The sequence below is a fragment of the Enoplosus armatus genome, chromosome 4 (assembly GCF_043641665.1).
Source record: "Enoplosus armatus isolate fEnoArm2 chromosome 4, fEnoArm2.hap1, whole genome shotgun sequence".
Classification (NCBI taxonomy): Eukaryota; Metazoa; Chordata; class Actinopteri; order Centrarchiformes; family Enoplosidae; genus Enoplosus; species Enoplosus armatus.
Window position 1 is genome coordinate 5300983 of NC_092183.1, and position 12287 is coordinate 5313269.

General features: G+C 38.2%; 1 protein-coding gene across 2 annotated transcripts; it reads right to left on the reverse strand.

The window, feature by feature from the left end:
• Nucleotides 1–8147: 8147 nt before the first annotated feature.
• On the reverse strand, nucleotides 8148–12275 carry spring1 (SREBF pathway regulator in golgi 1). Of its 2 annotated transcripts, XM_070904557.1 has the most exons (5): nucleotides 11767–12275; nucleotides 10247–10403; nucleotides 9985–10136; nucleotides 9595–9708; nucleotides 8148–8658 (listed from the first exon to the last, which is right to left on the reverse strand). In XM_070904557.1, the coding sequence occupies exons 1-5, from the start codon at nucleotides 11860–11862 to the stop codon at nucleotides 8575–8577; spliced, it is 603 nt and encodes a 200-aa protein (XP_070760658.1). In that variant the 5' UTR covers nucleotides 11863–12275; the 3' UTR covers nucleotides 8148–8574. The 2 variants fall into 2 exon arrangements, with proteins under 2 accessions (XP_070760658.1, XP_070760659.1); XM_070904558.1 differs by lacking the exons at nucleotides 9985–10136; nucleotides 10247–10403.
• Between the last annotated feature and the right edge of the window lie 12 nt (nucleotides 12276–12287).

A 12287-nucleotide genomic window follows, 5' to 3' on the forward strand; every position in this document is an offset into this window, starting at 1 on the left:
CTGAATTAGAGGACAAATTGTCATTGAATTACTCCGACATGGTGGTGATTTTACTCGTCATCTTTGTTTCATTTTCAGAGGCCTGAAATATACAAAGCAGTCAAATGGTGTATCATTTAATGTCTTAACTTTGTGGCAGCACACTGTCGTAACATGACAGTGATGTTAGAAAAAAAATGTCATCATGAAATTTGTCATTCCTTGTAGCATAAGAAGTTATGTACGGGTGTGTCAGTGTGGGTGGGTGTAGATGACAAAGCATTCAAATACTGTGTATATATAGGCCAGTTTACCAGTGAAAAGTATTTTGAAAATTTACACATTGCTGTAGTCACTATGGATTATAAACAGAATGGACCTCTAAGCCACTATGGTAAATATCTTTATAATATTTAATAGTACATTAAACATTGTTATTGATGTATGTAATAAAATACTACCTTATATAATGACAAATAGATATTTTTATATTAAGTATGTCAAAACTGTGTACAGACACACGTGCCGGAGTGTGCTATTTTTTGTTGTAGCAGTAATGTGAATGTGTAGGCCTATATATTTGGATACCGGGGGGGGACTGATCCTCCCCAATTTAATGTTTTCTTGTAATTCTTCCAGCATACTCTAGCATACACTAGAAGCTAACTAGACCTACCATAGACCATAGTCCTAACTACAGTAACCTTGTCCAAGGAAATACTTCTAGTGATGTTAAAGGATTTTCCAACACTGTTGCCTTGTGATCCCTTAAAATGAACTAATGTCTGCTTCCTTTCCTGACTGTGCAGCCTGAATTCAAAGAGAAATCCATCCTAAACGCAGCAGAATTCTTTTTGCCTCATATTCTGTGTTGCATTTTGAGTCACCTGTGTCCACATGATCTTTTCTTAGTACTTGTCTTGATGCTTCTGGAAGTCCAGTGGAGGCTAGTGTTTCTTGCTCCAACTCACACCAGCTGTGGCGATGACTTGAAGAGCACTAATTCTCTGACAAAGCTATTGAGAAAGGAAGCAGATGAGCTACTGCGTGAATATGTAAGTACCACCCAGTGATTCTGTCATTTTTACCATGTATGATATATTTCCTGTACTACTTGTTGCATAGTGAGCTACAATCATGCACAAGTGCAGTTTTTGGAACTGGTGCAAAACATTTAACTTTATCCACAGGTACATCATCACTTAGTCACTTGATCAAAACTCATGTTTGATTTCGTCGTTGCGATTTGTGACATCAGAATCAGAATCAGAAATACTTTATTGATCCCATTCAAGAGTAGAAAGCAGCATAAATTTAGAAATAAAAGTATGTACAAATTAATCAGAAGACTATTTCATCCTCTCCTTCAGGCTTTTGTAGAGTATAAATGTGACACCAGGTGCTTTTGTAATGCTATTGCTGTTTTGTTTGACACTGTAGGACATCATCACCAGCCCATCCCGCTCACTCTGTGCTTTGATCATTTGGTTGCTGTGCAAAAATACATGTACAGCCAATCCCCTGCTGAGTCAGCATAATGTAGACATCCCTCTTTATAAATGCCTCACATCTACCCACGGAAAAATGTCTGTACACAAAATTATAAAGTAATCCTTATGATTTTGTTCCTGGTGATCCTTAATTTGGTGGCACGTGTGGTTACCGAGGTAACAGCAAGTGCTGTTTAATAACACGGCAAATGCTTCTCGCTGCTTTGTCAGAAATAACAACAAAAGAGCAACTGGTGCATCTGTTTACAGTGCAGCCAAACAAACGTGTTTTTTTTAATAAAGAAGTCAGTCATAAAAAGTATCAAAGACAGGGTTTGATTTCATGGAAATCTTAAGGATTTTATCTTTAACTCGTACAGACTGGAACAGAAAACATCCCCTTCAGCTTCCATTTACAGTTAACACCAACATGCATTGTCTAATAAAGCAAGCTTAATTGATATCGTGGTACCAATATTGCTTTTTATGTAATGTATGTATGTTGTTTTGTATATACTTAACTATTTTTGTCTAAAAGAAGATTTATTCATATTTATATTTTATATTTCATGTAAACTTAACTTTCATGTCAGTTTACCTTCATTCACTCCCAACTGTACTTATGAACTTGTGCTAATTTGTAAAAGGAAAATCTTATTAATATACTGTAGTTCCTTTAAAAACCAGTTTATGGTGGTGGTTGAATTAGTATCACCATTGACAAGTAGTGCCTGCTAATTTGCTCTTGTTTGAATAAAAATGTGTATTTTACAATGATCACCTCCACTCCACTTCATTTAAGACCTTTTCTTTCTTATAGATACATTTTCATGGACCCCTTAGTGCTTCAGTTCCAGATGATGTCCCTGATTCCACAATATCTGGTATCAGCATAGAAGAGAAGCTGCAGGACATCTACATCAAGAATGTACATTTCTATTTGCACATTTCAAATGTGGGAGAATATCAGAACGAACTTTGGGGCAACCCGAAATCTGTTGCAGGGCCCCTGATACGCGTTAAGGGTGGACTCTTCAACCATTTACATAAAATAAAGGCAATTCTCATCAACATCGACCCAGAAATGCCTTTGCCGACAATGCCAGCCCCACCACAGTTGTCCCACAGTCATGACTATGAAAAAATAGTATACGGAGGGGCTGTCATAGGCACACTGAAGGATTGGCTTACCAAAGTGTTGCAGGCACTTGAGGAGGCAAAGAAAGCGTGTGACAAACAGAAAGCAGAGATTCACTTTTAAGGCACTCCTGAGAAGTCTGAGAAAGTGACCCTGATGATGTCACCTGGTATCCTCATACGTCGTCCGGTATATTCTGCCGTGTTTAACATGTTTTCACACAAGCCCTGGTAAAATTGTCACCATAACTTCTACCTCTGGTCAATGCCAGACTCCCACTGGATGTGTGTTGTGACCTGTTAGGCATCTTGTAATTTATATACTTATATCAGTTTATTTGTGGTATATTTATGTTTTAAACAGGAATTCATGCAAATTAAATCCATGCCCAGCAGACTGTGATATATTTTAAATTAGGATTATATATATTCTTATATTTTTTATATTTATTTAATATGTATTCATTTTCTTAAAAGGGCTGATGAAAACAATTATTATTATTATTATCATTAACAACACTTTACTGAGAATCGCACTTTATTTATACAATACCCCCCTCCCTTTTCGCAAGGCCCTGTTTCCCATTTTTTTGTGTGTGTTGTAGCATTTATCTCAGTCAAATTTCATCTTTTATTTATTGATTAGTAATTTATTAGTTAAGTAACACATAAGTGTAAGTTGTGCAGTTTTATTTGTGCTTGTTTTATTAATTAAAAAAAGGAGTGAAAACAGGTTTGCATCATTAAGTCCTCGAAGCAGTGAGGGACTGAAGGGGGGAAACCGTTCTGCAGGAAGTGGCACTCAAAGTCAAAGTTGGTGCACCCGTAAGTGTTTTGTGATGTCAGCAGTGACTAAGAAATCTTTAATTAATGCTTTATTTGTTATTTTGTATGGTCTGATGTATCCGTTTTGTTCACCATACACTCACCTGAGCAGGTGGTATGTTCCAGTTCGGTAAGGCTGAGACGGTAGAAGGCCATTCACTGGTCTGTAGTGGGAAACAGTATTTGGCAGCTTGCTGTGAGGCTGCTCGTTTTATTTGTTGTTTTTTTTCTATTTTATTCAGCTTATTTATTATTTATTTGTATTATTTTTGAATTTCATTGTTGTTCATTTTTGTTTCTGTTTCATTAATGTTTTTGTTTTTAAACGCCACTTTTTCACACAGGAAAAGAAATGTGTATGTGTATGTATGTATATTTCATATAAAGTACCAACAACGGTAACCTCAGCCTCTGTTGTAAAGTCTGGATGTTGTGACTGTGTAATAATATATTAATAATGTATTAATATTTCTGGTGACTAATTCATGGTTCGCTCTGGCTAAACCTAATAAAGCAATTCAGGTTCTGTAATATTCTGTATCAGTTTGCTTTTTATTTCTTTTGCTGAAAAGAGCTTTGAGGATTGAACCACTTATTAACCGTCCTACCCCATCAAATCAAACCAGTCATGTAGAGGCAGAAAATGTAGTTGGAGGGTAAAACTGGACTGAACCAGGCTGACATGAAAGGATATTGTCGAGTTGTGGTTTGCATCACTTCTACGCACAGGAAGTATTGCGTGATGGGGATCAGAGAAGGAATGAATCAATCGTAAATATGTCATCTCAAAAGTGTCACGAAAGTATGTGACAAACAACTGACGTGTATATGAAAGATATATTTGCCACAGTATGTTTTTTTTATCTGAAATGATGTAAAGATGAGGTGGTTGTTTATTTTTGGTGTTGGGTCCAAAATAAGTCCAAATTGCTTATACAAAATACTAATTAATTGCTTAGTGAATTAGATTACTCAGATTTTTCTATTTCAGTCATTTGCAGAATGTTTATGAATGTCTTTGCGCTGGAAATGAGTGAACCTTCATGACCGTTCTGTTGAATCTCAATCTTCATCGTCAGTAATTTGCAGCATTTCCTTAAGTGGAAGTGACAATGAGCACTGAGCAAGGTGTTGACCAGTCAAACAAGCCACTTTTCTTTTTTCATCAAAGGATACGGCTAAGTCAGAGATAGGGGAAGTTTATCTTCTACACTTCTTTCACACGCCTCCTTTGAGAGCATAGAAAATGATCTTGTGTGATTGTGATTGCATTACTATAGGAATCAGTCCATATTTGAAAACTTGAACAGAGTCAGAATGACATACAGAGCGGGTACAGTATGCCACGTAACTCACTTTCAATCAATGTTTCTTTCAATTATTTAAAACTTTCAAATCCAGGTGATGGATTTTGCATTTGCAGGTTTTCTGAAAGTGGTGTGTGTCTGGATGGTGATTCTGATGCAAAGCTTGGATGCAGGACACGCACCAAAGAAACACGCTGCTGGTGTCTCATGCAGGCCACGAGAGCTGACAGCCCTCACCAAAAGTCTAGTTAAAGCAAGCTTGACAAGTTTCGTAAGTAACATAATACTGTGTGTCTCTACATCATATCTGATGGTAGTCTGTATGTCGCGGCCACTGTCTTTATCACACTGGAATGTCTGCCTAAAGTTTGGACATTTTCAAATTTCAATAGCAGAATGACGAGCACAGAGAAAGTTGTCTTTTTAAAGCTGTTTCTGTGAAGCAGCTCTCAATCACGGTGCAGACATGCAGGCAGTGGTGGAAGGGGGATTAACAAAGTATCACAAAGTACAAAAAATGTCCATTACAAGTTTAAGTTCTGCATTCAAAATGTTATCTAAGTACAATATTAGTATTAGTAGTAAAATGTATTTAAGTATCGTAAGTACAAGTATGCATTAAGCAGAATGGTAGTGTGCAATATAAGCAGAATTTCCATGTTGTAGTTGGTGGAGGTGAAGCAAATCATAATCACTGTTGTAGAGAAATGCATCTCTTTAACATCTACAATGCTGTGATGATATGAACATTTTAATCTGAAAAGTAACTAGCAGAGTAACTATAGCTGTAAAGTCAAATGTAGTAAATGGAAGTCAATTAAGTAAAAGTACAGTCATTCCCCAGTTCTCCATGTGGTGGAATAAAAGTATAAAGTTGCATAAAATGAAAATAACTTTATTTAAAATATAGTTGGATGAGCTCATTTGTGGGTGTCTGAAAGATTGAAAGATGGGCTTTTTTTGCATGTTTTATTTACTTGTGAGACTAATGACAGCTGCCAGTGCATACGCATCTGTTTCATACGACGACAGCACAATATGAACATTAAATTACGCGAGCCTCTCACTTCAGCGCGTGGGATGAGCGTTTTGTTGGACAGTGTGTCTTGTCAGTGCTCTTTCTTTTATCTCAAAAATGTGTCTTTTGTCTTGGTGACATTGGAACATTGACAAGCACCAGTAAGCATTAATGTTGGCTTTTAAAACCACATCTTTTATTAAATCTACAGACACATTTCTTGCGTGGGTGCTCAGATGTCAGAGACAGAGTTTAAGATATTAGTGGCGTATTTGTGATATAATGAGATTACAGATTTGATATTTCATATGTTGCAGCTAAATAAATCGAATTATATACACTGTTGGTCTTCTGTTACAGGACGAAGCCAATGGGAAGCATCTTGGCACCTGGTCCCCAGGCTTCCCTGAGCTCCAGGTCCATCAGAACTCTCCTCTCAATGGGTCAAAAGTTCAGTGCAGCCTCTTCTTCATGGCTCAAGGCCTGGAGAAAGTCCTGGAGGACCAGAGGAGGAACCTGAATCCCGAAGATGTCTCACTTCACAAGAAGCTCAGGGATACCATCTCCACGGTCAACCTCCTTGCGGTGTGTGTGAAGGAAACTTTCAATGGGGAATGCTCCCCGAAGCCATCCCCACCAAAAATGCCCAAGCATGCGTTTGAGAGGAAGCAGTGGAGTCACACCCTGTTGAAGACAGCCAGGGACTATCTGGAGTGGCTGGAGAGTAAGGTTGGGGTCCAAATTGTAAAGGTCAAAGGGAAAAATAAGATAAGACATACAGCTACTGAGGCAACACATAAGAAGTATTTGGAGGGCAGTGGATACCTCTTGTAATTTTTTAACACAAGCTGATCAGTTTGTGACTCAGACATGGTTACACGATTTGAAGATTTATTTCAAGATTTGTTAACACTTTAACATTAACACTTTTTTTACACACGGCATAAATTAGATAAAATAGCTGATTAAATTGCAATTTTTCATATTTGCTTTCTGCTTTGCAGAGAGTTAGATGAGAAGATCAATACTACTCTCATGTTTGTCCAGTAAATAGGGAAATTAAGGTACAGCTAGCAGCCAGTTAGCTTAGCTTAGCATACAGCTAGCCTGGCTCTGTCTGAAAGTAACAAAATCCTCCTACCAGCACATCTAAAGCTCACTAATTAACACGTTTTATTTTGTTTGTTTAAGCCAAGAAATAGCCCAGCAAGAAACCCACCATAACTCAACAACTTGCCATTTTCCACGTTTAAAAAAAACAACATATAACCTGTCAATTAGTGAGCTTTAAAGGTGCTGGTAGGCTGACTTTTTTTCTATCTTTGGACATTCAGGCTAGCTGTTTCCAACCATTTCCAGTCTTTATGCTAAGCTAAGCTCACCAGCTGCTAGTCATATTTACTTTGCAGACAAAAGAGTGGTATCAATCTTCTCATCAAACTCTCGGCAAGATAGCCAGTGTTTTTCCCAAATTATTCCTCGAAAAGAAATGCTCAGAAATGGCTTTGTTCAAATAAACTTGATACTTTTCAGCACCTGACGTCGTTCCCATGTGACGGTAATTAATCAACTTGAAATGAAAAGGGGCTCTAATACATTTCTTAATTACGACAGTTTGTTTTCTCAGCCTTCACAATGATTAATTGTTTTGCTCTGGCCATCTATCCCTTGTGAGCGCGCTACGTTGCCTGAGGTAGAAAGAGAAGCTGATAAGAATCACCTTCAGAGAGCCACCGGTTTGGACTCCAATCACCGTATTCCACAGTGAAATGTGTGGACAGATGGACAGTGCACGGTAAGACAGATAAGTCTGTCACGCTCCCATCAAAGCAATGCAGGAGAACAACAACACGGTAACAAAGATTAATGTGGGCCTCGTCCTCCTCAAATTAAATGATCAATTAATATTCAAAAGAAGTTCCAATGTTTCGTGGGTCTGAATGAGCTTCAAATGAGGCTACATGATGCTGAGATTGTACATACTTTGGAGAACATGGACATTTCCTAGTAATACTTTCCTACACAAGACTGTTGTGGAAATTCTTCATGAAACTCAAATGTCTTTTTGAACACTTTGTACCTTCTGTTTGCGCACCATTGACATAATGATCATTTTGGCTAATAAAAGAAAATGCCTGGTGATACAGTACTTTTCCCCTTTTCTTCTTCTAGTACATCAAACCCAAAGGTTTTCTTCAACAAGCTTTAAAATAAATGATGCCTATTACACTTGTTTAGGATAAACTACATACACACTCCAGTGTTGGACTGCCTTTTACACCTGTCACACAACAGTTCATAAAAATATCAAAGGAACAGAAAATAAGTTCTGAATGTCACCATTCACAAAAAGCATAAACTATAAGACATTTCATTTCACAGTCACTTTTATTAAATAGCAGTTTCATATGCATGCACTATACACAGATGTAATGACACATTCTTTGCTGTTTTTAAAATATTCAACAAAACATGAAACAGCTGTTACCTTAAGCCTATTTTATGACATGAACTGGTTTGAAGATTCTGATGGATGAGCTGCCTGCTATGTAGACATGATGATCATCACGGATGAATGTATGAAGCGTTCTATGCACTTATGAAGTGTAAATAATCAAATCACATACAGCATTTGTCCATTTTGAGGTTGGTCTTGGATGTCTCCATCTCTTTGCCACTATAATACAAAATTGTCTCAGACAGAAGTTCATTTGCAGAGAGTCTCTTCTCCAAGCACCCTTAGTTGTCCAAACTGGGACGTTTTATTGGCCCACTGCGGTTCCTGTACTTCCTAAAACCCGAGAGGAAAGTCAAATGCTCATACGGGAAGGAGCTCTGGAGGACTCTCTCCGTAGCAGTACTTTGCTTGAGGGTTTCGGTAGGTGTTCTCATGTTGAACACTCTGCATGAGAGGAAAAAACAACAAGTGTTAAGTGTGAAGCTTTTCTCACCTAAAACAATAGAGCATTTGAATGTTCATGGGTGGGGGATTTTTGAAAGGTACACTAGGAATGTAATAAAGTAAAACATTCATGCAGTGCCAGGAACCATAAAACTATTTGCCTGATGCTCTTATTAAAAGCAAATGACAAAAAAGTTCAAATTCTGAGTTGTATGAGCAATTAATATATAGAGAGCAAAGGTCAAAGAGAGTGCAGAATGAATGTGAACATACAGTTTTTTATCTCTGGAATGTATGATATGAAACTAAAGTGATAATATTCATAAAGAGAGCAACAAAACATTTTTTGGGTCAGACAATTGCAATGAGTCATAGTGATGCATTAACCCTTTAACACCGAGTGTGACGTCGGAGACACATTTGCGCAAGGGCACTTTGGATTACCATAAGTACGTCACGGGTTTCGGAAAGCTGAGACGTTGCGCTTTACAGCCAGGTTTAGGTTTTAAAGGGTTAAAACCTAAGCCTCAAAATGTCTGCCTGGACTTTTTTGCTTATTTTGACTGGGAGGCGCGAGTAAAATTACCATAATGACACCATATTGGCTGTAAAGCGCAACGTCTCAGCTTTCAGAAACCGTTGGAATTTTTCCAAAGTGCGCTTGTGCAAAAGTGTCAACGACGACACACTCGGTGTCAAAGGGTTAAAGAAAGTTGTGCATATACTCTCGATATGTTCTATCTAGCTTTGACAGCTGAATGAAATATCACCTTTAATTGACAATATCTTAATTGTCAAGAAATAGGCGGGAGGTTTAGTTTCAAAATGACTACAATAATGGAACAGATACGTTTTAGACTGATCCTGTATTAGGAAAGATAGGGTTGAGGTCTGTCAGAGTTGATGGTTTTAATTTGTATCTATCTCATGACATACTTGTGAAGAGGTCCTACACTTGGCCAGGCACAGCTCAAAATGATCCTCCACAGCAGTGAAGAGATTCTGGAAGCCTTCAGCGGCACGATTCAGGAAGCGCTCAAGGAGAGGTTGCTAAAGAAGAGTACACAGATAAGAGAGTGAGCACAAGTGCAGATTTCAATCTTTTCAACCTGTTCTTGCTTTGCCATTAATGATCACTGCTATGTATAAAACGCAAAAGCAATACTCAACTTTGAGACATATGGTATCTGAATTCCTGCATTTCAGGATCATTACTTAAAATGTATACATGCAACAGTCTTTCAAGATGCAGCACGTGGACAGTTGAGCATTTTCTGATGACAGTGACAACCCAAGCCCCTGAACATCCTTGATGTGACTGATTACCTTATCAGGTTGGAGGCAGCAAGACACGCAATACTCATAGATGCTACAACAGCCATTGGCCAGGCAGCTTTTACAAATGTACTGTCTGCTGCTGGGAGCATTGACGTTACAGCAGCCATTAACCAGCAAGTCTTTTCTCTCGCAGACATAACCTGTAAAACATTAACACAGATAAGCATATACATTGATTAAAGGCAACAAAACAGTCTCATGGAGCTGCCATGTTATCATCAGTATATGCCGGCATGGCTGCATTACTCACCGAGTTCGTCTGTGAGCAGTGTCCTGCCCTGGATGGAGTTTCTGCACTGAGTGATCTGTCGGCTGCTGTTGCCCAGGTTGAAACGGACTTTCCAGGGGATGCGATGGTCTGGATCTCTAACCTCTAGGAGTGTGCGGTCCCGTATGGTCCGCTCCTCCTGCAAAATTCACACAGGAGAAGGTCATGAAATGCCATCAAAGAACAACTTAACAAAGTTCACAATAGAGTCAGACAATATGATGACATGTAAAGAGAAAATACAGTAGGGCTGGAAATTGACTTTTTCCCGATAATAGTATACCTGAAATACCTGAATTTTGGTAATAATACTAAAGTTACATTTTTTATTTCTTATTTTGAGAACTAAAAACGTTTTTCTCTACAACCCTTTTTAACTGAACAAAATAAGGTGGTTTCTCACATGTTAAATGCTGTCTTAACAAAGCAGCTGTACAAGACCTTTGCCTAAATAAGTACAATCTAAAAGTGGCACATTTCTGATTTTAGTCAAATAGAGCTGGGCCAATCAGACAATTAACTGATAGGTCAATGGAGAAAAAATGTCTGCAATAATTTAGATAATAAATTAATCACTTTTCAAGCAGAAATTCACTAGTTTCAACTGTTTTTTTTAGTCATCTATGATAGTAAACTGAATATCTTTGGGTTTTGGGTATTGCTAATCAGAAAAAAAAGTAACTTAAACATGTAATTTTGGGCTGTAAGAAATGGATATTTTTCACTACTTTATAAATGGCGACTGTGGCTCAGGAGGCACAGAGGGTCGTCCTCTCCTGTCCACATGTTGAAGTGTCCCAGTGTCCTCAAGACACTGAACCCCAAATTGATCCTAATTGAGTGTGTGAATGGGTGAATGAGAGGCAAATTGTAAAAAGCACTATATAAATGCAGCCATTTAACATTTTATTAGGGCTGTAACTAAGATTTTTTTTCATTATCGATTAATCTGTTTATCATTCTTAAATTAATCAATTACTTGTTTTTACAATAAAATGTCAAGAATTGAAGAAAATTGCCCATCACTGCTTCCCAGAGCCAAGAGCAGATCAAAAACGAAAACAATCATTAGTTACAGCCCTAAAATCCGGATCTATGTGATCAAAAAACAAGTAAACAAGACTGCAAATCTACCTGGCCAGTCAATGCTAGCAACATTTCAGTCAGTTTAATGCCCAGCCCTACACTAGAGATTTTGCTATACCATTTCTATTAAGGTGTGAAGCCATTGAGGGCAATATTGCAAGTTAATGAGCAAGACTGCTTTAGGGCAATATTGGGTTTGCAGGATGCATCAATGTAAAGGAGCACCTTGATTTGTCATGAGATTTCTTGTTTCTTCCCATCTGGTTATTTTTTAAGGTTTCTCAATACATTTTCTAAACAATGTGGTATTTTGCTATATAAAATCACATATCCCAATGATCTTATCCAGCTAGTCCACCCCAGGTGCAGAGGATACCACCATTTACTTTGTCGTAAGTTAGCGTGAATGTCTGTACCTGTTTGAGTGTGCTGGTGAGAAAGTAGATGAGAGACAGTCCGAAGACGACTCCCAGCACCCAGCGCTTTCTCAGTAGCCGCCGTAGCACCATCATAGCATGGCTTTCTTGAGGAGATGCCGGTGACAGTTACAGCCCTAAACATCAACCCTCCACGGGTATCAATTCCCTGACTGGCGTATTTGTCAGGAATATGTAAACCGGCTCTGTAAACTGACGTTAGCTAACGTTAGCTTTATCAGACAGCAAATTTGATGAATACCGGCACATAGGTCCCAACAAGTGAGAACGTTTTATTTTCACAGCCAGCACAGCAGCATTAGCTAACCCATGCTGTCTGGTTTACGTCACTAACAATTACGCTAAACAGACAATGGCTGTAAATACAAAATTATGGTCTGACACAGCTCAAAACAGTTAACTGGTGGGCACACAAGCTAACTGTGTTTCATCATAAAAGCCTGCTTTGTTAGCCTGCTAGCTAGCTGTCGTTAGCATTAGCTTTCTGCCTAGATTAGTAA